Source organism: Pteropus alecto, unplaced genomic scaffold (genome assembly GCF_000325575.1).
Source record: "Pteropus alecto unplaced genomic scaffold, ASM32557v1 scaffold86, whole genome shotgun sequence".
NCBI classification, from domain to species: domain Eukaryota; kingdom Metazoa; phylum Chordata; class Mammalia; order Chiroptera; family Pteropodidae; genus Pteropus; species Pteropus alecto.
In genome coordinates this window covers 26,888,160-26,915,729 of record NW_006442109.1, presented here as the reverse complement: position 1 = coordinate 26,915,729, position 27,570 = coordinate 26,888,160, and the positions used below count along the sequence as shown (strand labels likewise).

The following is a 27,570-nucleotide window of genomic DNA, read 5'->3' as shown; positions in this document are numbered from 1 at the left end:
TAATTAATTTATTTATTATGGTGACACTGGTTAATGAAATCCAGTAAGTTTCAGGTGGACAATTCAACAGTAAGAAGTTTTAAATAGGTTGATCTTTGTAGAGAATTGCTGTGTTCTAGTTCTGATCAAAGGTAAGGGGATATTCAGGCTAAATCCATCACTCTCCAAAGGATTTTGATTTCAGCATCCCATTTTCTATTAAGTTTCCCAACTTTTTCCCAGTTCCAGAATCAAGATTTTCTCTATCGAAGTGCGGGCTTCTAATGATTTGGATTTTTTATGATTTAGGATACTACCAAAATGAGGAATTAATTGCCCAATCTAAGTCATCTTAAATGCCATTCAGAACAAGATGGGGTATAAATTTAAAATGTTACCATATCTAGTATCTTCTTTTTTAAATAAGAGTTTTCCTCTTATGTAATGTGTTAGCTTGTTGTAGTTTCGTGTTGAATTAATACAGAGCTAACTTACCTTAATTTTTTTTTAAAAATTAATCCTCTAATCAGACTACTGTTGATTATAACGTTTGGCTCCTTAATTTTGGATCTTTATGGGAACTACTAATACCATAGGGAAATGTTAGAAAATTAAGTGTTTGATTTCTACACTTTGTTTCTTGCTCTCCTTTTTCTTCTTTCCTGTAGGCTGATCACCCAACACAAACACACACACACACACACACACACACACACACACACACACACACACACACTCATAAAAATTGGTGTTTATTTGGTCTGTTTTCTCCTTGTTATGAAGGAATTTTGGCTAATATTTGGCTTTATTTTTGCCATTTTTATTCAGTTAGTACTAATGTTGACAACCAAAACTAGAAAAAGAACTTTTATTTGCTTGTTTTAGTATTTTGATTTAATTTTTAGTTTACTATAAGGACATTTGTTTAATTTTTATTTTTTCAATTAGAGTTGACATTCAATGTTATTTTATAGAAAAAGAAATTGTTAAAGTTATTGTGTATATATTCTGATACTTGTTTTCTGCTTTTACAGCAGCATCTTGAATTAAGGGCTATTTCTATTTTTATTTCAAACTTTCCATTTTTGAATGTGATTTATATTGAAAAAAGTGGTAAAGATTATTAGACACCTTAAAACTGACAGGTAGTTTCCAGATGGAGTTCTTAATTGCATTAACATCTATCACTAACTTGCTTTAGCATTTTATCATGGTCTAATTTCTTCGTAAAGGGGCTAGAGTTTTTTTTATGCAGAAGATCAGAAACACTTTTTCTTACTGTACACCAAAACAGTCGGGGCCTAGATGTCTTTTTATGTAGCCATATTCCAACTATATTCAGCTACAATAAGATCTCAAAGCTAGGGAATGTTAATAGTCCAGAAGAGTAAACATGCCAATTGGTAGTCTGTGCACTTAAAGGCATGAATTGTTAACTAAGGATCAGGTAGAGATTGAGGCCTAAGAATGAAAAGTATGTGTCTGATGCTTTACAAAGTAATTTTGCATTCATTATCAACAGAACCTTTCATAGCCCTGTGAACTCTTAAGTATTGTTATTATCTTATGCTCGGAGATGGAAGTTTGCTTAAGGTTCTACAGCTACTGAATGGCAGGTATAAGATTAGGATTCAAGTCAATTTACCACAAACATTGTGCCTTAAAAAGTCCTGATGTGTACCTTTGCTTCCTCCAGATTAATTCCTCAGTGTCCTAATACACAGAAATACAAAGACTATTAGAGTCACCTAAGATATTCCTTCTAAAACAGATTAGAAATCCCTTAGAACAGTGTCTCTCTGGGTAGCTGAATGACCTAAAACAATAACAACAAAAGATTCCCAGGTTCCACTCCATACAAATCGAAGCAGGAACCTGTGTTCCTGTGTGTTCACGCATCCAGGTTACTCTGGTGCTCAGTCAAACTTGGGAAATACTACCTTTAAAGAATTTGAGACCCTTTGAAGGAAGACAAATTAGATTAAAACATTATTGTTTTAATTAGATAGGCAGCTGCCTGACACTGTCCTTAAAAACAAGTTACTTTTAAGAGTGTTCTAACTTGATAGAGAAGCTCCAGGGTAACAGGATCTTGAGCAACCAGAAGGCATTACCTTGAGTGTAGATGCTGAAAGAGATATGGAGCTATCACAAGGAAGAAGATAAGAAATCACTTCTTTATAAACATTCAGGACATGTCACAACTGTATGAAAAAAAAAACATTTGAAAGTAAACATGACAATCCAATGCAAAGCTGGGTTATATTTATAAACATTTTTAAAAATTGAAATTCAGCTTTTTGCACCTTTTCTTCTTGATATTGAAAGAACATCTTCAATGATCCTGTCTTCTTAAAGAGAGAAGGGTTTGGTAACCAGTCATTCTTTTTTTATAAACTGTGGCTTAATTGAACCTCATCCATGATATCACGTTAAGACTTTGTTTTCATCTTATGCCCTTTATATATAACTATGGGAGGAAGAATTCTCAAAAGTTTGAGGAATTTCAAATATTGTCACTTAAGGTTGAGGAGGCGGTTGGAGCACGTGTATATTATCCCTTGAGAGACTAAGAACACATAAGTCCTGTCTCAGTCTACTCTCGATGTGTTAAAACTCTCAGAAATGTAGTATCTTAATGTTTAGTGCCTTTTGAATTCTAGCTTTCACTTTTTGACCTGTTCTACAGTCTGACATGCTGACAAAAACCCCACTTATATTCTCTTAATACCTCTGGTTATTAACTTTCTGATAAACTAATATGTTGTTTATTTTGTTTACTAGCTATCAGTTTGCTTTAGGATTTTGTCTGAGACTCATTAACAAAAAATACATGTAAATAAGTTTCACGAAACTTAACAGATAATTTACATAAATATTTATTTTAAAAATGTATATTTCACCTTGTTCCAGGAAAGATTTAACATGGCTAATTAATAAATAGATTAATTAATAAAACATTAATAAAACATAATAGCATAAATAGGAAATTAATTGTGAGGACTTAAAGTGGAACCAAGAAAGACATTTTGAGAACTAGCTTCTCAGTGTTCATATATTTGTTTACCTTTTCAGTGCCTCTTAGCAAAAAAGTAGTGGTACCCTTTCTCTAGTATTAATGATTAAATATATTCTTTTTTTTCCCTTTTTTTTTTTTTTTTTTTAATGCCTACAGCACGTTGTATTCCAAGGTAGTCTCCCATCCAAATACTAATCAGGCCCGACCCTGCTTAGCTTCTGAGATCAAATGAGATCGGGCACATTAAGGGTAGCACGGCCAGACTAGCATTAATGATTAAGATCTAAGATCCAACTCTATGTTTGCCAGAAATGAATCTTCACATGTCTATTAAGGAAAGAGACACTGTTTTCATAGATTCTCTCCTTTGCTTTTGTAGTTTTGAAACTTCCTCATTAACATATTAGTTGAATAAATCAGAAACTAATATTATAGCCATATACCACTTTGTTTTTATGTATAGAAAAAAATAAAATTGTATGGGTAACATTGTACATAGCCAAATAATCAGTAAAAAGGTTTTATTTGTGTTTTTTTGTATAGCTATTTTAAAGTCACTTTAGTAGGTTCTTTTTCTTGCCATTTATAGTTCAAGGAGTAAATCCCATGGTAGTTTCTGGCTTTGGCTGATTTTTGTCTATATCAGTTACATCTAAAGCACATACTTCTACTTTTAAGAGGCCTAGATTTAGGACTTTTTTTTTTTTTTTTAATTTGGAAAAATGAGCTCTTAAATGAAAAAGCCCTAAACCATAGGATTTATAACTGGTACCAGAATGGCCAAGATAGTTATTAATTGGCTGTTCAATTTGGAAATAATTCATGCCTTTCCTTCATGATGTTTGTTTGCTTCTTAAGAAATTCTTTTTAAAGTTTTAATTCCTATTAAAATTCTTAACTTTAAAAAACTGTTCAGCTTAGAACTACTCTGGTTTGAGTTAAGTGGGCCTAAGTGTTGCCTACTCAGCCTTTTTACTCTTCTATCTCTTATCAACCTCTAGATGCCTCCAAGGACACTCTTAAGGCATCCCAGAATAGCTTTCTTAAGGATTTTTTTTTTCCCTAATGTCCATTAAATCTCTTCTCTAGGGAGTGTTAGAGGTTAGGGGAAACTGAGATATCAAATAATTGTATTTTGCTACTTGCTAACTGCTTAATGAAGATTTGGTAGAAGTATTTGAACCTTTAAAAACCTTTATTAAAGTCAGTGGGCTTATACAATTCATCTTTTTCTATGCCATATTGCAATGGATTATAATATACATAATCAAGATCTAGCTGTATGTATGTAGCTTTTATGCTAAGGGTGCTAGGGTCATCCTCAAATTGACAAGCACTAATAATTACAACTCTCTCTCTTCTGCTTTTTTGGTATCTCCCTGCATTCTTGACTCTTATATAGGACAAAGAACTTTGAATCTGGTAAGAACTATAAGGCAACATGGGGAGAAGGTGGAGACAACTCTTGTAGCAATGTAGTATCTAAGCAGCCAGGCCGAGTGACAAATGGTCAGTCTCAGCAAGCAGCCACAGGAACATCCAGCGGTGGATACATTAAACGGTATGTCAGCTCCTCCTAATATTTTTACCGCTTTCCTAAATGAATGGTCCACTGAGGAGGGGTGTGGTTATACATGAACCCTAACTCATCAGTTAGAAATGCATTTATTCCATTTAAAAATGCATTTAAAAATATGCTTTCTGACAAAATAGGAAAATGTGTTTTAAAATGGATCATCTAAGCAGGGGTTGGCCAGATCCCTATAAGAATATCTGTAAAAAGTCAGATAATGAACATTTCAGATTTGCAGGCTATGCAGTCTCTGTCACAACTACTCAGCTTTCTCGTTGAAGGAAGGTTTATTAAAACATTACTGGGATCCACTTCCAGTTGATTTCAGGAGATCTGGAATGGAGTGTAAGAATTAGCATGTTTTTGTCTAACAAGTTCTCAGGTGATGCCAGGAATCACATTTTGACTGTCCTAGAGTTGCTTCTTAATCTTCTTACATAGCTTTTAAGACATTGTGTTCTCCTTGATCACTCTTTCAATTTTTAGTATAGAATATTTCCAATAATGGTACCCTACATTTCTTAGGGTCTAACACTTGCTGAGAGTCATTTTGGTTGCTTATTTTTGTGAAAACTAAATCTAGACTTAGTCTATTTATAATTTACTAAAAAATACCAAATTAAATATATTTTCGTGATAGTATAACTAATGATGCCAGAGAAGATGAAATGGAAGAGAACCTGACTCAAGTGGGCGGTATCCTTGGAAATCTAAAAAACATGGCTCTGGACATGGGCAATGAGATTGAGGCCCAAAATCGACAAATACACCGGATCACAGAAAAGGTAAAAGCTTCTTAGTGCCATAGGAATATGAGACATTTGGTACAATGTTTTAGTAATGGATATCTGTGCTAAATACTTCAGGGAGAACAATAGGATAAGATCCTGTCCTCACTGGTGTTAGAATTTTGATGAGGACGCCAATTCTAACACATTGTAAAACAATAGCTAAGTTCTCCTGTTGCTCGTGGCAGTTGTCTCATTTTGAAACCAAGACCTTGGAATGAAGTGGTTTTATTTAAAATTTCACAAATGAAGCTTAGAATCTGTTCTAATCTTTGTGTGGTCTTCCTTTGTGTGGTCCCGCTGCCCCGCCCCACCCCCCCACCCCACCAAAAAATTAGCAAGTTAGTTTCTGGAGTTTTATTTTGTTAAATAACAAATTAGTAAGTTCCTGAATCCTCATCTCATAAGTCAGTAGGTAAAAATCAGTTCTGCAGAATGGTTCTTGTGGAATGGACACACAGAAGAGCCCTGTAAGTAACGAAAAATGTGATTGCAATTTTTTTATTTCACATAATATAAAAGACACTGAAAGTGAAATCGTGTTCAGTGTTTGGATGTGTCACATCTAAACGCCATTCTTATTTATTGTCACTGCATTAAAATCTCAGTGTGCTTTGAAGGATGGGGTGAGTTTTTAAGCTTAGGTATTGAATCACAGTGGATTTCACTGAGGCAAATGATGCTTTCAATGCTATTACATAGGTTTAGGCTACATATTACCCATCATTTTAATTCAGATATTATTGTGGATGTGGTGATATGTATATTCCAAAGATCTTGGGGAAGGTTATTTCAGTCTCTCTGGCTTAGACCTAGGGTAGGCCCAGATGGGATTCTATGATTTAGTTCAGGGGACTCCCTCAAGGTCCAGAACTGTAGCAGAGAAGAGCATTCTTATATTTCATTGTGTCTAAAATGCCATTGATTATAAGATCCCAGTTTCAGATGTGTTAAACTATGACAAAAATGGTACAGTATGCATAAAATACTGGCAAATTCTGTTATATGTCATATTTATGCACTCACGGTTTTCCAAATAAATTTGATAGTTCTTGTCCAAAATGAGTTTTGTACTATGACTTCCTGAATTTTCTGTCAATTACTCCAAGTGTATGAAATTTAACTTTTATTAGACCAACTTACCTTGTAAAGTAATGTTGATGTCTTTTTCTTTTTTTTCAGGCTGACACCAACAAAGATCGTATTGACAATGCCAATGCCAGAGCCAAGAAACTCATTGACAGCTAAAATACTGCTGTGCTTTCTTTACCATTTAGTCACTTGCCTAGCTCTTCCTTCGAAGTCATTGCCTTTTCAGAGTTTGAATATTTGGTTCCATACTCTTCTAATCAGAAGATAATGTAGAAGAAGGGTGAGGAGTAACAGCCCCCGTTTGTTTTTTATTATTTTATCTTTTTCCCTTGAGGATAGACTGCTGCTCGGCCTTCCCTCTAGTATTTCTTTCTCAGTTTATCCTCTTAGATTGGTTTTCATACATCATATATAGCATTGTTGTTCACCTTCCTTGTTTACTGTAGCAGGTTCTTCTGCTTTCAAGATTTGGAAGCATTGCCAAAGACAGCCATGAATAAGGAAGCTGGGGGCAGGGGTCGGGGAGTGCAAGAAGGACAAGCAAGAGGTAAGAGGTTACCTCAGTAAAACATTCAGGCCACAAAGCAAAAAGTTTTATCCACAGTAAAGATCTAGTTGGGTTTAGTTTTTAATTTAAGTTGCAATTATTGACAACTTAGGCTAATAATTGGTTTTGGAGCTTTTATACACAATATTTTTGTTATACATCACAACTTTGCAACCTCTGCTTCAAAAAAGAATAGAATAAGTTTTTTAAAGTGAGATTAATTCCCGAACTCTTGGTGTTTCATATATGTACATAGATTCTGTGATTACATTTCATATTGCACCATACAAGAACACTTTGTATAAGTTAATGGCTTTTTATTTTCGTATTATTAGTATCATGGTTCCATTACAAGCCTTTTAACCTCATAAATTTGTCATTAGTCTTTCAAGAAAAAAATATGTAAATATGTATGTGTAACATGAGAATTTCTCTCTGAAGGGCTTAAAATTTTTTGGAAAAGTTTGACAAAGTGTATCACATGAATTCAGATTTACCTCAATGCCAAGAATTATGTTTAGATAGAAAAAAGAAACTTGTTTTGATCTCAGGTAGAAAAATTGTTAGATTGCCTTGAGTTTTATGTAGACTTAAGACTTTCAAAAAGCTAGAATTCTGTTAAACTAAAAGTAATTTGGAAAATTACACCTTTGGTTTCATTATTGCAATTACACCTTTGGTTTCATTATTGCAATCATCATTGCACTGTCATTCTCTTAGCCTTGTGTACTTAGCATCTGTAGCCTTGTGAACTAATGTCAGAATCACGTTTATTTAGATCCTGAACAGTTATAAAAATCTGATTGGTATTTGTCACCTTTATTTTAAAGCTAGCACCTGTACACTTCAAAGCTATTAATGTGATTGGTTTGACCAATAACCACCTTGATTCTTACAATTAAATTTTGTAACTAATGGAATTGTTCTTTCAAATAGGTAAGTGTGCTCCTGTGGCTGTTTTGGGTTGGGGGGCAATCATTTCATCAGCTTTTATTTAACAAACTGAGTAAAGCAACGGTTCATAAAGTAAGAAGCACTCCAGCAGAAAGCTGCCTTTAGCATCATTCCCATTTTTATTGGAAATACTGAAATGACTTTTGATGATTTGTCATGAGGTTCATTTTAATCACTGCTAGTTTTTTATTCATTTGAGCTTACATATATTAGCAACTGAAAAGATATTTATGAGAGAGAACTACAACCCACTTGAGAAGATACAGTTGACATGAGAATGTTCAAAGGCTGAAGAGGAAAAAAGTGAGATTTAATTAGGCCCTCTGTAATAGAAATGTTCCATGCCAAAAGGAATCATTTTGGCAGGTGATGGTATATGTATAAAGTAAGAAGATTTAAATGCCCTTCCTAAAAGCATTAAAAAAAAATTTTTAACACCGTTATGGCTAGAGGAAATAGTTTTGAAAATAATTATGGTTGGTTAGAAGTATTACCTTAGACACCATATTATCTGGATTTACACTCTAGTTCTGCCATTTCCTGACTGAGTGACTGTAAGCGCATTTCTGTGCCTGTTTCCTTGTCTGTAAATGGGGATTAGGTAATGCATAGAAAGCACTTAGAGCAGTGCCCAGCAATTTTAAGAGCTTAATAAATGATAGCTGCATTCTCTCTAGAGTGGAACACTTTTGGGAGCAAGGATCCCTTTGTGAATTCAATGAAAGAAAACACAGCCTATCTCCCCAGAGAAACAGATACACAAACTTGAATCACATAAATGGGTCTTGAAAGCCCATTCATGGATCTCAGGTTACAAAGTTTTTCAAAGATTGTGCTACTAAGAAAGAAGAGGGATGAGGCCATAGCAATTAGGCCCATAATGCATTAGAAGTAGAAGCTGTTGACTTTTCTGATTTCTCCTGTTAACATTGTTTGGAAACTTGTTTCCATTACTTCTGAAAGGTTGTAAAGTGGTTAGCACTGCTTTGCACCAGAGTTCAAATTTTGGTTCAGTCATTTAGTAGTTGTATGACATTGAGCATAATACTAACCTATAACTAAGGAGTTAAACAGTATCCCCCCGCCCCCAAACTTGATTTCTTTTAACAGTAAGTTCCCTCTTCAAGTTTCCAGTCTTAATAATAACAATGATCTTTATCCCCTATAGTTGTGCCTATTGTTTTCTTCCTTCAGTTTTAATTCACTCTTTATTACTACTTCAACTCTACATCTTTTCATGCCATGTGTGGATTATGAATAGCCCCTTAAATTTAAATGTCTACCTCCCAGACATCCTGTACTCACTTGTACTTAGAATTAGTTTTTTTAGTTGACCCTTACTAAAATTTTAAGTTATCTCAATTACATTTCTAGTCAGATTTATATTTCGCAAATTGATACCCAAGTCCTTACTCTTTTTAACTTGGTGTCCACTTTAAGCCTTCCGTTTCTGTACAACTTGCTATTTTATCTGTTCAGACCTTAACAGATAAAACAATGGCATCATTTCTTGAGTGCTTACTCCGTCATGTGCCAAATGCTTTTTATCTATCTTTTCACCATATCCTCATAATATACCTGAGAAGTAGAAGGTATTGCCTATATTACAGTTGAGAATAAATTGCTCAAATTCATAAGCTAATAATTGACAGACTTTGGATTCAAACCAGGATCTTTCTGACTTCACGGCCTGTGATCTTAGTATTCCACATTGACTTCCAACCAAGCTCTGAAAGAACATAGGTGACTTAGGGCTGGTGGCCACTAGCAAGTGGTTCTCCAGACTACAAGTCAACCTACTTCGTTAGCTTATATTTAAGTCTAAATACTTGTGTATTATAACTTTGGGCATATTACTTTAGATAGTTCCTGCCTTTCGGTTACTCTCAGTCTAGCAAGAAACAGATTAATATAGAATATGAGAAGTGCCCTTGTAACAGATGGAGGAACAGTTAATTCGGCTTAGATTTAGGGGCTTAGACATAGGGAAGGAATGTGTTATGTTAGTAAGAGTGAGCATTTCTGACTGAGCAAACAATGTAAAGCAGTTAAAGGAGACATTGTACTTTGGGTTTAAGGAGCAGAATAATCTTGTATGACTAACTAGGCAGGCAAATGAAGAAAGAGTATCAGGAAATAAGGCTGGGTCCAAGTTGTGAAAGATAGTCACTGATTGTCATAGGGGTGGAGATTTTTTAAATTCTAATAGATGGCCATGGACATTCAAGTTTAATTTATAAATTCTTATTTAGTAGTTAATAACTACTGATAAAATATTTAGAGAAATGTTGATTGTTCAGTCAGTAGATCAGTAAGCTTAATTAAAGATTAGTTTCTTTTTAAAGAAAAAAAACAATAAGGATAAACTGGTACTCTTGTTCCCCTCTACCCCCAAACTGAGAAACAGGAAACATGGGGAAAAGAATACCTAGACCAGATTTAAGGTCACAGAGACTTCCTCATATAGATTAAATACTAGGCTCTTAAGATCTCTGGATTTAAAGGTTAAACTAGGTTTGTAAAAAGAGAACTGTCAATACATGGTACATAATAGCTCCTTAGCTAAGACGAAACTTCAGAAAATGACAGAGTAGTAGCTTTCTAAATGCTCTTGTCAGTTAACAGTCTGAACCTATCTACCTTTGTACCTTTCAGTTTCTCCTAATAAGCTTAGTTCCAGGACCACAAAATGTTTATCATTCTCACGAAGGCATTGCAATACTCATGCAATCCGAACACGAAACATTTCTTCAAAATCAGTTTACTTTCAAATAAAGGGCCATTTACAGGTTAAAGTTCTCTTTCTCTTCTTTTAAAGGATTAACCTTTCTTCCAGCCAAAGTTTATTAAAAATTCTTTATTTAGTGCATTCTCTCATTCAGAGAATAAACTTTGTAAACATAGGTTTTAAAATATTTTAGTAGTTTTTTGATAGGTAATTTGATAAGTAGAGTTATAAATACAAAAAGGGAAAAGGAATACTAGAAATAAGACATTATTTCTATCAAGGCTTCAGGAAAATCTTGATTATTAAAACACCTCTTGTATCTTACAAGTGTTGCATATATGGTTTTAGCTCTTCAGAGCGCTCTACTAATAAGGCACCTGCAATAGTAAAGAATTTGCTACTGCAGCCTTGGGGAACATCTCTTAGTGTTGTTGCTTCTCTGGTGCTTCTCTGACAAAGTACACTTTTTAATCAGGACAGTCACATATTTATATACATCCTAAATTCCAAGTATAAATACTGCAGTTGAACTAATAGACTGAAATAAAATCACAAATCCTTATTAACCATTAGCAGCCTCTCACAAATTATTTGAATTTCATAAAAATGTGAAATGTTAACACAGAGGTGGAATGGCAGCTGACTTTATGAAAGCTCACACATTGAAACTAAACATGAAATTTCAAGTTGTGGTGTTGAGCTATTCTATTACCAGGCAGCATCCCCTCACTGTATAAATAGTAACTAGCTACTGGTTTCTTAAAGCCAAACTAATGGTGATTTTGAAGATCAACATTGTCCCATTGCCCTATCCACATGACTCAGAATGGAGAACTCTTCCTGTCTCTTGATTCCTTTTAGCTTATTTGAGATAAGGCCTGGAAAGGAAGAAGATTCAAATGAAATACAATCTTCTAGAGTATTGGCTCCTTACTGCAGATATCCTTGACAACAACAGGAGCCTCTGATTCCACCATTTTGCAACAGGTTCCAAATCCATGTCCCATAAGGATTCCCATGCTCCTGGAGAACATCATGCAAACTTCTTCTTGGTGGCCGTGAACCTCTCCATGTACTAAAAATCATGAAAGAAATATATATGTGTGTGTGTGGTATCTTGGCATGAGCAAGTACAAGCCTGTTTGGGACTTGGGTTTTTATATGATTTTTTTTTTCATTTAGGTTTTCATTGGATGTGGTCCTTCATTTCCTACATAATCTACCTATTCTAAATGCAAATTTAAAACACATAGTTTTGGGGTCTTTTTAATTTATTTACATTTTAATAGGAAATCTATTAAAAGACAAAGATGCTTTACAATATACTGCCAAGAGAAAAAGTCATCTTGGTATAGTACAAAAATTTGTACCAATACATCTTGAACATCTTGGTATAAGAATTGGCTGATTTTTAGAACCCACCTCCAAAATGGGGAACAAATCCTATTGATAAACAGGATTATACATACAGCCTATAGCTATAAACATTCATGTGGGTTACTTCGCTGTTCTGTTCTCTGGAGCAGAGACTAGAAATGCAGAAGTACACTCATACATACCTTATCATAGCCTTCTAGTTCTCGAAGTTTCTTTATTTCAAAAAGGTTGCCTTCCACAGCAAGCAGACAGATCTGGGAATCACTAAGGATGCTCTGTGGAAGCATGCTGAGCTCAAGGCAGTTCTCTTCCAGACGAAGAACTTTAAGGCGAGGACAGCAAGATATCTTTACTGAGACCTGAGAGATCTATTGAACAACAAAAAAGAATGATAGGAAAAAAGCATAAGCACTGTAATGGTTATTTTTTACTAAATTAAAACAAAAAAGCTTTACTTCACTATTTGTCCTAGTTCTTTTACCGCCTCCATTTTCTCACTACCTACTCATTCCAGAAGCCTGTGTCATCTAACTTCTGTTACTCCTCCACTTTTTTTGAAAAAAAAAAACAAAAAAACAAAAAAACCCTGGCTTTCTGAAGGTCACCAGTGGCTTTTTGGAAATTAAATTTTCTGATAATAAAAGCACTGCTCGTTATAGAAAATTTGAGAATCACACAAGTTTAAAGAAAAAAAAATTACCTGTAGTCCACCACCACAAAGTCTGGTACATTTACTGCCAGTCTTTTATGTGTACATAAATATTTGATTGTACCATCTATCCCCTTCCTTGAAACTCCCTATTGTATCTAAGTATTGGGATTTTCTTCCTATCTTTTGAGTTTTTCCTGATTTTTTGCTTCCCTTATTCCTAGGGACATTTTCAAGCAGTAGTCCCTAACACTTGATATTTGATCTTAATAAATGTTCTACTAAAAAGTTCATTAATTCTTAAAGCTATCATTTCTGTTAAGACCTCAAAATCTGTATCTGCATTCAAACCTCTCACCTCTATTCCACTCTTTTGTCTCCAGTTTTTAGTGCAACATTTCCAGTTTGATGATGTACCATCATAATCAACTCAGTGTGTCTGTTCTCCATAGCACCACTCTTGCAGGCCCTCAAGCTCAATACCAAGCAGTTATCTTTAATTCATTCACCTCTTTTGCCCATTAAATGCTCTAAGTCACCAAATTCTATTTATTCCACCTAGTATCATCTCAGACCATCACCTGGCAACTTGTTAGAAATTCTCAGATCCCACCCCAGATCTGCTGAAACAGAAACACTAAGGGTGGGGGTCCAATGAGCTCTTTTTAACAAGCTCTCCTGGTTATTTTGATGCACACTAAAATCTGAGAACCACTGATAAAGGCATTAGCATAGGTGAATGTGGAGTAACTGCTCAACTAATACCTGTTGCTTACTAATTGTTTCCAAGTTTTTTCCAAATATTCACAATTTTTTTTCCAAAACTCAAAAACATACAAGAATATCCACTTAGGGAAAAGATGAGGCCAATCTCCTTGAACAAAGACAATTTCATCATAATGTAAGGTCACTACAAGCTAAAATAGTTTTGTCCCAGTGAAACATTATGCAGTGATTGGAATGTTATATTCAATATGGTAGCCACTAGCTGCATAGGGCTTTTGAGCACTTAAAATATGGCTAGTGGCAACTGGACCTGAATTTTTTTAATTAAATGAATTTTAATAGCCACATGTGGCTAATAGTTATTGTATCAGACTATAGACCTAGAAGCATAGACACTAGAAAAACTAAAGGCCACCTAGCAGTCTCACTATATTGAACTTTTTATCATCTGCCTTATGTCAACCAAAGATTGTTTCTCCAGTCAGACACATATTAACCAAAGAGCTTCCAAAGTAATGGAAACATTTCAAATATTAAAATCGAGGCTGCCCAACAATGAAATGGGCTATCTCCAGAAAGCCTATTAGAGTTTTTCAGCAAAAGTAGGACACACACTTGACAAAGATGTCAAAAATAGGACAACTGAATTAGCTTTGATGTCCAACTCTGAGAACCTATGAGTTTAAAACCTCTTTCCCACTCTTCCTGACATAGCTCCTTGCTAGATGACTAGAGGCATGTTTGAAGAGGATCTGAAGAACTCTTTGAAGTTTGTGAGACAGTACTTTAATTTTTGAAATTATCTTACCCATTGTCCATCCCACCCTCAAAAAAACAAAAACAAAAACTGCACAACAAATATCCAATGTCTTAAGTAACTCCATGGCACTTTGGGCTTGGAAATTAGTCCAACCTGTAGAATATACCTCTCACTAGCTTCTCATGCCCAGCTCCATAACTGGTTATTCAGGAGACTGTAAACCCATATATATACCATAGGAAAAAAAAAACCTTTAAGCTCTAGACCTGGTTCTGGTTGAGGTTGAGTTCGATGACCTGCAGCTCCCCCACTATGTCAGGTATGCTCCGAATCTGGTTCTTGGAGAGATCCACCACATCCAGGTGCCGCAGGCTACAAAGTTGGGGTGGTAGTGCTCGCAGCTGGTTCCCAGAGAGGCTCAGGGTCTTGAGGGCAGACAGTTGCCCAAAGGTAGATGGCAGCTCTCTCAAGTGATTGTTGTTTAGGCTTAGCGTCTCTAGTTTTTTCAGATTGCATAACTCATCAGGAAGAACAGCTGGCAAAGAAAAAAAATGTAAAAACCTGAATCTGCATGGCAAGTTTACAAAAGCTATGGCAGCCTGCTGTGCCTCTTGTTAATATACACAGAATTCCCACATGTGCCATTTTTAAGTATTGCATTTTTACCAACAGTCTTCAGAAGGTAAGGGTGCCATGAAAATACAGGAAAGCATTTATGTGTATCATGGATTACTTTTGTAAAGTGGCCTCTACACACTCTGACAGCAATTTTGTGGGATTTCCTATCCCGTTCTCCCTTCTCAATTAGCAAAATTAGGTGCGTTTACATCCCAAAGATAGTCTTCCGTTTCAAGTCCAAATTATCCCAGTACCAATCATTATACCACTAGAGGAGGCTTGTAGATGTAATTAACAAGAGAAAGCTTCAAGGACTCTGACATTTTCCTGCGTCTTGAGCTCTCTGAACGGTTTCATAACAACAACAAAGATCAGCTTGTAAGAGAACACCACCCTTCTTAACAGCTGATCAATAGTAAAAGCTTCCCAGGCGCAAAACCCATACTCAGTTTGTTGTTGTTCAAGGAGAGGCTCTTCAGCAGAGTGAACTTCCCTATAATCATAGGCGGTAGGCTCTCGATCTTGTTGTTGGACAAGTCGATGGTCCTGAGATTGCTCGTCAGCTTCTGCAACTCTGAAGGGAACTGGAGAAAGGGGTTCACAGCGCGGAGAATTCCTTACCGATTAACTTCACCTCCCCCGCTGTCCCTCTCCCTTTAAATTCCCTGGTCGGGACCCTCCCAATCTCACCTCGGTCAGCCCACGGTCCTTAAGCTGAAAAACACCAGTTTTCTGCGCGGTTTCTACATGAGCGCGAAGGGCACTGTTTCCCATCTTAGCGCCACGGCTCGGGTCCCTGCGGAAAGGAAGTGCAGCTGTTAGCTCTGGATCCAGGAACCCAGCCACCCCATCGGCCTCCCGCCTGGGTCTCATAATCTAGCTGTCACCTCCTGCAGATCTCTGGATCTTGGGGGCCAGCCCAAGAGTGGCAAAGAAGAAAGGGAAGAACAGACAGCCTGACCGCCAAGGCCCCGGCACTTCTGAGGCTAGACGACGCTAGGAGCCTCGGGGATCGCCACTAGGATCAGGGAGACTCGGATTCGCCTCCTACTCGTCAGCTCACAGCTGGCTGGGTTGGGAGAGACCCGGGACCCGCGCTAGTCCGGGAGATGCTCCCTCTGCTTCCTCCCCGGTGGAAACGCCCTCTGACGTCATCGATCTGCGCGGCGTGCTAGCTTTTCGTTTTACTCATTCTCGAGCCACCCGGAGAGGTTGGTCCCAGTTATGGCTTCGGCGAACCCCTGGGACCCGGCGTCGGCGCCAAACGCTGCCAGGCTACTGCTGGGTCATTTCGTAACTTCAGGGATGGTCACTCAGGTATGTGGGCAGCGATGGCGTCATTAAGGGGGTGCCCACGGTGGTGACAGAAGATGGCTCTGAAGTGGTGGTGGTGGCTGTGGGAGTGGCGTGAGGGTGCTGGCTAGGGGCGAGGTAGATGGAGCCCCTTCCAGGCAACAGCAGATACCGTTCTGCAGTGGGTTCTGCGAAAGCGGGGCTCTGAATAGATGGCGTTTCGAGTAAACGGTGTTTCAAGTGTCTGTCTGCAGGCCAGTTATCCGAGGTCAGTTCGTGGGAGATAATAAAAACCACTGTTTCCCTCGCTTTTTTTCATACAGTAATACCGCCTCTGTATTGTAATAGGTGACGGGGTTGGGAAATAACTGTTAGGTAGTTAAAACATACATTCCCAAACAATGTTTGTTTGTGTGTGAGGTATTGAAGCACATTTGGGAGGTGCTGGGTACAGGAGAGTGCCAGGGGAAGCGTACGTCCTTAAAAGCAAAAAAAAAAAAAAGTAGTATTAGTGAAAAAGACCCTAAAGAACTTGGAACATGAATCTAGGAAGGGATTAATTTTGAGAAGAGAGACGAGGGAGATTAGCTTAAGGGATGCTGGTTTTAGGTTGGGCAGGAGGAACATGTTCATAGGCCAAAGGGAAGGTGCCAATAGAGAAATGGAAGATGTGAGGGAATAATAGAATACACGTGGCAGAAGTGACAAAGGAATCTGGAAAGTGGGATTGAGAGAAATAAGGGAAAATTTTTTTAAATAATGAGGACGTTGAGGGATTTCTCTAAAAAAGGAAACAAAGGAAATGTAAAATTATCTGCAGAAATTATTAGTATAAACGTGATGGAAGATTTATGGAAAATACACAACTTTTTATACTTAGAAGAGTCATTAGAGAATTCAACTACCTCACAGTATTTTTTTTTAATTGAACATTTTTTTTTAAAAAAAGCACAAAAACCCTACATACAAGAAAATAAAGCCTAAGGAGACCAAGAAATTTGCTCGAGGTCACTCAACTAACGAAGTAGTATTAGACACCAGAGCTCTCTTTTCTGACATATCATCTTTAAAATGAACTGTGATAGATGATACTGTGACACTATCTTGAAAGATTTTAAACTTCTGTTGAAGAACTCTTCTGGATTACTTGAAGACCTAGTAACAAGACCTTATGGATTGTGGGGGAAACGAGTAGTATTAATGAATGCATTGGAAAATAGGCAAAACATAACCACAGCACTCACCAGTTCTTCCTTTCCTCAGTCTCTCTGACGTTTTCTTCCTACCAAGTTGCCTATTATTCTCAGTTGTTACCAGTTCTTTAACAATTTAATTTAATAAACTCATAAGACGTTTGGGATGTATCCCTTTAGAGCTATTGGTAGAAGATATAAACACCTAAAGGAGTAAGTCTGGTGAGAGAATTTTACGCATTGATGGGTGAGCTGTTTGTTCAAGTGGTGGTGGTTTTGGGGAAGATTTTCCTAGTGTCCTTCAGGTAACAATAATTAGACAGTTACCTGTTTTGCCTGCAGGTAAAATCTGCCAATCTATAGCTTCTATAGTAAGATTGTTTTACAATCTTACTGCACTGATAGTTCCAATGAAGATTTATAGCGTGATTTTACTTTAAGCAAACTTTATATATGAAAACCTACTTATATTAGGATTTAGCATTGATTCTTTCAAAATGATGTGTTATATGATCCTTTTAAACAGTCCATCCCTCAAGTGCACATTCTCCCATATGCATTAAATATTAAGAGTAATACTTAAAATTGTGATATGATACAACTCTTCTAGAAAACATAGCTTGTTTGAGCTTTGTTTTGTTTTGATCTATCCATTGGAGAATGACATAATGAAAGAAAAGTAGCATTAATTGTCTGCAGGATAATGAAGCGTATATGCCTGAGGACTGCTTTAATGGCCTTACATTCTAGATATTTTTCAGGCAAACTTGAGTGAGTCATGGCATCTTCATCAAAGCTCTCTCTACTGGCAATGTGTAAGATAAGGATCTGGACCTACAAAAAGAACTCAGGAATACTACCTGAGTATTATAGTATTATATTGAGTATACAGTATTAGATATGATACTGTATATATGACTCAATTTCTCAATCTGTATCCTATCCTCCTCTGCACTCTACACCATTTTAAAGCCTCTGGTCTTCTCTGCTTTACTGCTTCCCTTTTAATGTTTCTCAGCTAGAATTCAGCATGAAGAAAGGACAGAAATAAGAAAGAGATACAGGTGTGTGTGTGTGTGTGTGTGTGTGTGTGTGTGTGTGTGTGTGTGTTACACAGTTAGGATTTTTATATTAAGCATAAAAGTCCTGGATTTCAGTTTGTGCCTAACAAAAGAGTAAACAAAATACTGTAAACAGACCCGTTTTCTCAAGATTCTTTAATTTTTCAGGGTCCCTTGTCCTAGTGGCATGTAAAGTATGTAATATATATAATAGCATTAGTCAATGGTAAAGACTTTTCTGTATTCCCCCAATCCTTGCTTTTTAAAATTTTTTGTTTATTTAGGTGTAGGGCTAAGTCACAATCCTCAAATAATTAGAAGTTTTGTTTACTAGAGGAATTTGGCTGCTTTTTTTTTTTCTCCTTTTCGGCTCTTCCTTTCTTGAACATTCTTATTTTCCCTCTTGCTTCTCTTACAAGGTCTTGATTAAGCTCCATTACCTTGTTCTTGAACCCAACAGGTTACTAGTTTGCAAATATACAACTAAGATTAGTGTATAAATATAGAAAGATGGAACAATACCAGAGAGTGAGTAGGTTACAGTAACAAAAGGGAGGTGTTTTACTTTCATTTACCTTCTACCTAAGAGGGTGGAAAGAAAAGTAAGAGTCAGGCTGTTGTGATGGAAATGCAGTGGATTAGATGTGTTCTCATTTCAGCCCTGATTCACATTGGCAGTGTGAAGTTGGACTAACACTTCCCCAATCCTCAATTTCGCCATCAGTAAAATATCTTGTGTTATCTACCTCAGTGAATGATATAACTGTCTGTTCAGTCACCTGAAGCAGGATTCTTGGAGTCAGCGTTAACTACCTCTGACTACCTATATCTACCAGGATTTATCAGTTTCATCTTCCTAGAAATTCATATCTCTGCCTTCCTTTCCTTTTCAACTGCTACTGACCTAGTCCACATTCTCATCTTCTCATCTGAAATACTGTAGCAGCAACCTGTCTCAACCTCTAGTCCACCCCTCTACTAGTTTCATTTCGTTTTTTGTTTTATGTTATTGGCGAATTACTAAAGTGTTCTGTTTTACTGTAAAATCCACATAACATAAAATTTACAATTTTAACCATCTTAAAGTATAGAAGTCAGTGGCATGAAGTACAGTCACAATGCTGTGAAACTATCTTTAGAACTTTTTTTAATCATCCCCAGAGGTAACCCCATACTCATTAAGCAAGTCACTCCCCATCCCTTCTCCCCAGCCCCATTCGTTTTCTTTTTCATACTACCCCCATTTAAATTTCTAAAATATGTATCATGTATGATTATGTTACTTCTTCACCAGTAAACTTTCAATTGCTCTAATTTCTGCATAATGATTGTTTATCACAGCTATCAATATCTTCCATGATTCTGCAGGAAACTGTTTCCAAGTTCCTCTTCCCCTTCTCACGTAAATATTAATACTAACAGTTATTGAGCATTTATAATGTTAAGTTCTCTCTATCTAGAATACTCTTTTTCTTCCCTTCCTTCATGAGCTTGTTAAGGGCAGAGAGCTTTATTTCTGGACTCTAAAATTTGAATTTCATATAATTTTCATGTGTCACAAAATATTATTTTTCTCTAGATTTTTCCTCCCAACAATTGAAAAATATATAAACCATTCTTAGCTCATGGGCTGTAAAAAAACAGGCAGTGGGCTACATTTACCTCATGGATTCTAGTTTCCTAACCCCTGGCCTATTTGATCTCTAAAGTTCTTTCCTATGCTAACATTCTAGAAAAGCAGAAGACACAGAAAATTATGGATAAGGCCAAGGGATGAACATGATGATATTCTTATTCTGAGATAACCTGCAATTTAAGGAGGCAATATCACAACATGAAAGGATGAAAAGGAAGGGGTAACCTTTTTAGAAGAATAATTATTCCTAGATAAAACATTCCTTTAAGAGAGTGAGAATGTGAAAAAGAAATAGTGTGAATGACTTGTAGCCAATAGAGGTCATTTAATAAATCAAATAAGTTTTGGTCATTTCTGTAGAGGTGATTCTCCACCAACCTCAGCCTTAGAATCCTCTGATAAGCTAGCTATAAGTAATACAAATCTATTGTGCCTGGTACTTTAGGAAATAATATAAAGTGATTAAGTCTTATTTGTTTTTCTTATTTTTTAAATATTTGGGCAAAGGATTTGTGATAGTGGAAGCTTTAAAAACAGGAAATACACATTGTTACTGTTCTACTCTGTACTTCATTTTTCAGGGGCAGTGATGGATGTAGTATCGCCTCATATTTTAGACTCACGGGCATGCTTTTCAATGCACATAGAAACTTTTGACATACTGCTGCTTTCTCGTTTCACTTTCCAATAGGAGATGTTAAATATATCTAAGAAACCTGCTTCTTGCTTTGTGAAATTCTCCAGGCTACAGCACATCACAGATATTCAAGCTGAAATCAACCAGGTAAATCATTGTACTTTTTACTTTCTACTTCTAGTACAGGGGGGAAAAAAAATCTTATTTGGTTCCAACAGCAATTCTCTTGCACTGAGAACAGGGTCTAGCACATAGCTGGATAGATGTTTACTTGTTGTAGTTAGTGATAGTTGTAATAGTAATAGTAGTAGTTAGTATTAGTAGCAGTAGCAGCAACAGGGCTTGAATACCAATATGAAAAGCTTCAGTAAATTTTGCCTGTGTGCTCATAAATCATTCTCCCACCTCCCTTAAATATTCCTAGGTTAAAAACTATCCATTTTAATCCTTTACATCAGGCTACTTTCTGAGTGAGCTAAATATTTTTGTTTCTAATTTAGAAAAACCTGGAAATTGAACTTCTAAGACTAGAAAAAGATACAGCAGATATTGTTCATCCTTCCTCTTTGGGTAAGTAGTTGGCTAAATGGGTAATCATTGGAATTTCAACTTTTTCTTGGATTACCTTAAATAATCAATACTATTATTTTTCCAGGTATTGCCCCAAAGCTAACAAAGTTTTCTATTTCTCTGCTCAAATAAAAGTCCTGTTGGCTTGACTAGTGTAAATTATATAAAAAATAATGACGGTAGGAGCTCTTCAATGTCAGAAGAGGTTGAAAGACAAAAAAAAAAGGCTGAGGAACTTTTCAGATTCAAGGATACTAAAAGAACATGACAGCTGAAGCATTATAGATGAAATACTTGATTAGAAATTTTTTTTGCTATCAAAGACATAATTGAGATTCTTGGTGATATTTAAATATGGGCTGCATTAAATATTGTTAGTATTGTGCCAATGTTACATTTTCTGAATTTGATACTTGTACCGTAGTTATATAAGAGAATATTCCTATTCTTGGGAAATACATCCTGAAGTTTTAAGAGTAAAAGGTCATGATATCTGCAGCTTACTCTCAAAAGGATCAGCAAAAATATCTGTAAAGGTGTAGAGAGAAAGAGGAAAAAAGAAAAAATGTAGTCAAGTCTTAACAGTGAGTCTAGACGAAATGTATATGGGAGTTCAGAGAACTATTCTTTAAGTGAACTTTTCTGTAAGTTTGAAATGTTTTCAAAATAGAAATTTAAAAAAAGAGGCAATTGGCAGCCATTAAAAGAATTCTGGGGAAAATATTGAAATAACCAGAAATAGCTTATAAGATAAATATTTGTTTTTAATGTTTATGTAGAATATTAGAGGCAGAGCTAAGAAAAGTGACTTTATGTGAAGAATTTGACTCTGGCAATAAAAACTGAACTAGGCTATAAAATGGAACCAGGAGTAGAGTTGAAAAACACAAAGAATTTATTATTGGGTTTGATTGTCGGAAGGAAAAATAAGAGACAATAGTTGTAAGTGAAATTGATATTGGTATTAAGGATAACAAAGGGGAAATATTTAGGAGGGAGATGGTGGGATAATTTTTGATATCGGTAGTGTCAAACCAAAGCAAAGAAGAACTTATTAGTGATTTCAAAACTTACTTGTCCTATTGATAACTGTAATTACTGTTTCTGGTTTTTGTAGCTCAAAAGTGTCATACTCTGCAAAGCATGAATAATCATTTGGAAGCAGTGCTAAAAGAGAAGAGGTCTCTCAGGCAAAGACTATTGAAACCCATGTGCCAGGAAAACCTGCCTATTGAAGCTATTTACCACAGGTTAGACTTTAAAGTAGAAATTAACAGTTACACATGTTTTCTGAAAGTAATTTAAACATAGTCTTCATAGCATAATTCATTAAATGACATATTAGTGATTATACCTGTTAACATTATTATTAATGCTGATACATTAAACCAGAAAGAAAATCCTTTGCTTTTAAAGAATTCTAGCTACGGTGAAAAGAAAGGCATTCTTTTTGCCCATTATAAATAATAATTTTAATGAAAGAAATTAGATTCATAACATAGAGTAAATTGGGTAAAAATAATTTTTATTATGTATAGACTGTTTTCTATGAAGTAAATTTATTGCATTAATGTTGCTTGTGTATAAAAATTCTGTTGGAGGAGTTTAAGTAGGGACAGATGAAAACAATGTCAACTTAAGGAGAAAAAAAACGAGTTCTGATCTCATATCTGCTGTTTTTTTACCTCAAAGCCTTGGGCAAGTGATTTAAATTTTTGCCTGTTTCCCAATTTATAGAATGCAGATGCTTTCTATTGCTCTCTTCTTCATAGGAGTATTGCAAGTACCAAATTGAAGATGTAAGTTATTATTAATAATAAATCATAATAAAATAAACAAGCAGGCATCTGGGGATCTGATTGCTAACTTTCTCCACCAATGCCTCACTAGCAGACCCTGAGCAAATCAGTATCTTCTCTTAAGAATCAGATTTTTTTTTTATCTTAGAGTAATATAATATACAAATCCCATTCTTGTGGATATATTCAGTATCTATTCAGTACAGTAAAATACCATTAATGTATATATTATATATTGTATATATCAGGAGAACTGAGTAATGATTTTAAAGCATGTTGCAATGCAAAGATTCAAAGTAGTTTTATATGTAGGTTTTATGTAACGAAATTCCTTTAGTTGCATGAGAAAATTGTTAATACTGAGGTTTGTCTAACATTAGGTTGAGTTTCAGATATGATAGTGTTGTTTCTATTTTTCTGTTTGGATGACAAGTTAATTCTTGCTTAATGAAAGAGAAGGACCTTTTTATTTTCACTGATATTTCCATGAATGCAGAAAGTTTATTTATTATTAGTTCATTGGGTTCATTGTAACTCTCTTATCTCATATTAAAAGTCCTAATTAACGGGAAGAAAAAGGGAACACAAAATAACTAAACTAAAAGAAGAAATTGGCTTCCCCCCGCCTCTTTTAGATACATGGTACATTTGCTGGAGTTGGCAGTGACTTTCATTGAGAAATTAGAAACCCATATTGAAACAATTAGAAACATCCCTCATTTAGATGCAAATCTAAAGAAAATGGTGAGTATTAACAATAGCATTTAAGTAATTCATCAACTCCTTTCACATTACTTTTAGCTGTCTTTATTTCTTTTATACTAGAATCTCAGATGTATGACCTACTTGTTTAACTTCTTCATGGCTAGTATTATGAGCGAATAATTTTTTTAAATCAAGATGCCTTTTCTTGTTTTATATCATTTTCTTTAAAAGTTATTTTACATTCTTTTATTGCAATATTTAATAAACATGTATTATCTTCATTTTGCAAGGTATCATTAGAGATAAGCAGGTATATCCACTCCCTGCCCTCAAATTCTCAAGGTTTGGTGAGAGACCTATAAGATACTTTCTACTTTATAGTATTATATTTGCACAATGAGTACAGCAGATAATTATAAAGAAGATGCTATCTATTAAGCACAGAAAAAGGAGGGATTACTTCCACTTTAGGGAGATTGGTAGTAGGATAAGGCAGAGGGAATACTTCAGGAAAGTTTCATATAGGAGTTAGTAGTGAGCTGAATCTTAAAGAATCAGCGAGATTTGAACATGCATCAGAAAGAATAGTTTGGCCAAAAGCAGCAATGCTAGGAAAGACATGAAAATTTGAGAGTACAGGTAGTTTGGGAGAAGAGTGGTACTCCACTTTGGGTGATGCTTAAAGGTATTGAGAGAGAGATTAGCTCAGGGTTTGCCACTCAAAGTGTAGGCAGCATAAGCATCAACTGGAAGCTTGTTAGAAATGCAGAATTACAGACTTTATTTCCTTAGACTTTCAGAATCGGAATCTACATTTTAACAAGTTCCTCAGGTGATTCCTATGCACATTAAGCTGTAAATTAGGACTAAGCAGAGGAACCAAAGGCAGAGAAACTTAGAGAATAAATATAGTCATTCAGAAAAAAAAGATTTAAAGCTTAGGAATTCAAAGGATTGTGTAGATTTTTAGATTTTGAAGGTCAAATTTCTAGAATGTGTTTGGACAAGGGACACATTCAAGGCAATGAAGTTTCTAGCTTTAGTGACTTAAGGGTAAGTAGGAGTAAGAGATTAGAGAAGTTAATGAGTCTTTTTTGATGTGTCTTGCACAGATAGTAAAAGTTCAATCATTGTTGAACTGCAGTTAAGTCTAGTTTGAGATGTTAAATGTACATCCAGGTGTAGATTCCCAAAAGACTGAAATGTGGGACTAAATTTTAGGAAGGAGATTAGGTTTGACAGTATAGATTGTCATCTGCATTGAGGTGATAATTGAAGACAAAGGAGAGGTGAATTCACAAAGGAAAAGAGTGTACTCTAAGAAGTAGGAGAGCACCTTTATATTAAGGACTGGAAAAATTAGGTGTTAACTTTTGGAGTTATAACCATTTATGAATATAGTAATGATGTATTAATGACAGACATAATTTCTCACCTATTTTTCCCTTCTTTCAAATGTTACAGAGCAAGGCTTTAGCAAAGATGGATGTTTTGGTCACTGAGACAGAAGAACTGGCAGAGAATATACTCAAGTGGCGAGAACAACAAAAGGAAGTTTCCTCTTGTATCCCCAAAATATTAGCTGAAGAAAATTATCTTCATAAACGTATTATAACTCCTCCTATGCCTTGTACATCTAAAGTTCATGTCCATACTATTAATGGCAAGTGATTCAACTGTGTATTTTTGCTTAAATATGTGTAGTCATGTGAAGTCCATTTCTAGTCAATGGTAACATGGATATTTATAGGTTTTGCTGCTAGCAATACTGGAAGAACCCTCTTTATATTGAGGTACTAAGTTTCCACGTTAATTAAGACCAAAATGAATTTTCCTTTGTTTTTCATGTATTTTCATTCCACTTTTCAATAAAACTTGTGAAGATCAAATATAATTATGATAGTTTATTAACATGAGTGTATTATCCATATCTCAAGCAGTAGATTCTATTATGTCTCTTTTTTTAATGCTTGTTTCTGAATTAGAAGAGTCTTTTTGAATCTGAAAATATGTTGACTGTTCCTATGAGATTGTCATTAAATGTGTAGAAAAGAGTAACATAGCAGGCCTGACCTCTATCTTTTGAAAGCCTTGTTTGCAAGGTGGGTCCTTTGCCATGAACTTAGATTTCAAGAGGGTTCCCTCCACTCATGCTGATAAGAATTGTTCTCTGTGACAAAGCTGTTTGTACAATGTGGTTTGTGTTGAACACCTGCTTTTCTTCTGGGAGTCTAGGATTTTGATACATGTTAGGCAGAAGATACCTACATAACTAGCCTGCAAAAATAACTCTGGGTACTGTATCTGTTTCATGGCAGATATTTCACATATGTCACAACTCAGTTGCTAGAGGAATTAAGTACATCCTATGTGACTCCACTGGCAGAGAACTCTGGAAGCTGTGCCTGATTTACCTCTGGCTTTGCCCCATGTTCCTTTTCCCTTTGCCCTTTTGTTTTTATGTTTTTACTTCAATAATCATAACCATGAATATGCTGAGTCCTGTGAATCTTCCATGCATATCATCAAACCTGGGTGGAGTAGGTCTTGGGGCCTTGACACACTGAGCAATTCCTGAGAATGTTCATTGGCAGCCTTAGGAATAGGCAAAAAAGAAAGGTAGAGCAAAGCAAAGAAAAAGGCACATTGTGATAAAACTTTTAGAGGTTTACCTTACAAAATGCTTAGATATTTTACCTCTCTTGAGATTATTGTGCATAAGGAAGTGGTATACAAAGACTTGCTTAGCCTCAGAACATATTTATTTTTATCAGTACTGTAACTACCCTAGGCTTATTTTCAGACTTGGGGTTCTCTTTTGCTTCAAAATGTGTGCATCAGTATTTTTATATTATTGTATTCTTGTATCACCAGGGTCCAGTGATCCTTGTGTTCATCACACTTTCTAACATAAGAAGACCTCAACATCGTGGATGAATAGTTGTTCGTAAGGAAGCAAGATCATTGCCAAAAAATATCCTACTAAAATAACCAACGATCATGTTTTGAACCTTAAGTTGCTGATTTGCAAATGAGATATAGAAGAGTGGGCATAATATCTAATGCCTAACATTGCCTAAACATTAAAGCAAAACTTTCAGTTGTATTTCATCAGAAATCTGCTTAGCCTTGGTTTCAAACATCTTACTATGTTTCTTCTTCATGTGATTTCCTATAAGCATTTATATATTTATATATGATATATGATATATAATAAGGATGGTATATATACATATATGTATCATGTCACAAATATTGACAAGCCTGGTTGATTGGTTTTTATTATTGTATTTTGTCTATCTTTTTCAAAATAAAAAATGTGTAATTTCTAACCAAAATTTTATGGCCCTTGCCTGAGTTCTGTCTGATAGTGAGAAAAGATTCTCTACTTAGCTTACACAGTTAAAGTTAAAGTACAGGCATAAAAACTATCTGACTCACAAAAGCTTGAGGGTAAGTTGAGCCTGAGGAAAGCTAATTTAGTAATGTGATAGAGTCAGTAAGTGGTGATCAATTTTTTTTATTCAGCTTTTAGACATGTGGGTACTAAAAACAACAAAATAGCTCTAGAATGTCTTTCTACTTAGACTAGGAGGTATGTGAAATTTGTGAATTCACTTCCAGCATAATAATGATGCCATTTTGTGAGGCCTTTTATAGAGGAATTGAGATGCTACCCAGCTTTTCTAATACTTTTCATATTTTACTCCTTCCTCTGATCTGTGACTGCCAGACTGACCCCTGTTATCCTCTCAAATCTTTAATAAAGTCAGGAAAATAGTCTAAGAATAGGAAAATCTAAAGGGTTTCTTGACATACAAAACAGAGCTGAGATATTAATAAGACTAAGTAATGTATTATGGAAT

General features: G+C 35.5%; 3 protein-coding genes across 5 annotated transcripts in view; 2 read left to right on the top strand and 1 right to left on the bottom strand.

Moving 5' to 3' along the window:
- SNAP23 (synaptosome associated protein 23) overlaps positions 1-7,931 on the top strand; it is a 26,236-nt gene extending 18,305 nt beyond the window's left edge. For both annotated transcript variants that reach the window (XM_006920454.3, XM_015595968.2), the window contains exons 6-8: positions 4,401-4,559; positions 5,212-5,356; positions 6,542-7,931. In XM_006920454.3, the coding sequence (XP_006920516.1) occupies positions 4,401-4,559; positions 5,212-5,356; positions 6,542-6,607 (370 nt within the window). In that variant the 3' untranslated portion in view covers positions 6,608-7,931. The remainder of the gene's footprint in view (positions 1-4,400; positions 4,560-5,211; positions 5,357-6,541) is intronic.
- Positions 7,932-10,697: 2,766 nt separating this feature from the next.
- LRRC57 (leucine rich repeat containing 57) lies at positions 10,698-15,917 on the bottom strand. The gene is made up of 6 exons (XM_006920453.3): positions 15,698-15,917; positions 15,501-15,606; positions 15,256-15,394; positions 14,459-14,727; positions 12,240-12,425; positions 10,698-11,755 (listed from the first exon to the last, which is right to left on the bottom strand). Exons 2-6 carry the CDS (start codon positions 15,582-15,584, stop codon positions 11,714-11,716), a joined length of 720 nt encoding a protein of 239 aa, XP_006920515.1. The 5' UTR covers positions 15,585-15,606; positions 15,698-15,917; the 3' UTR covers positions 10,698-11,713.
- A 46-nt stretch (positions 15,918-15,963) lies between these two features.
- Positions 15,964-27,042, top strand: HAUS2 (HAUS augmin like complex subunit 2). Of its 2 annotated transcripts, XM_006920451.3 has the most exons (7): positions 15,964-16,127; positions 20,685-20,777; positions 21,131-21,200; positions 22,318-22,450; positions 23,635-23,743; positions 25,169-25,367; positions 26,579-27,042. In XM_006920451.3, the coding sequence occupies exons 1-7, from the start codon at positions 16,035-16,037 to the stop codon at positions 26,611-26,613; spliced, it is 732 nt and encodes a 243-aa protein (XP_006920513.1). In that variant the 5' UTR covers positions 15,964-16,034; the 3' UTR covers positions 26,614-27,042. The 2 variants fall into 2 exon arrangements, with proteins under 2 accessions (XP_006920513.1, XP_024894516.1); XM_025038748.1 differs by having other exon boundaries at positions 25,169-27,042.
- Positions 27,043-27,570: the final 528 nt, after the last annotated feature.

Coding starts and splice junctions, on each gene's coding strand:
- LRRC57 (XM_006920453.3), bottom strand. CDS start 15,584: ATGGGAAACAGTGCCCTTCGCGCTCATGTAGAAACCGCGCAGAAAACT. Junction 15,395..15,500: donor AGGACCGTGGGCTGACCGAG/GTGAGATTGGGA, acceptor CCCTTTCTCCAG/TTCCCTTCAGAGTTGCAGAA. Junction 12,426..14,458: donor TCAACCTCAACCAGAACCAG/GTCTAGAGCTTA, acceptor GTTGTTCAATAG/ATCTCTCAGGTCTCAGTAAA.
- HAUS2 (XM_006920451.3), top strand. CDS start 16,035: ATGGCTTCGGCGAACCCCTGGGACCCGGCGTCGGCGCCAAACGCTGCC. Junction 16,128..20,684: donor CTTCAGGGATGGTCACTCAG/GTATGTGGGCAG, acceptor ACTTTCCAATAG/GAGATGTTAAATATATCTAA. Junction 20,778..21,130: donor TTCAAGCTGAAATCAACCAG/GTAAATCATTGT, acceptor TTTCTAATTTAG/AAAAACCTGGAAATTGAACT.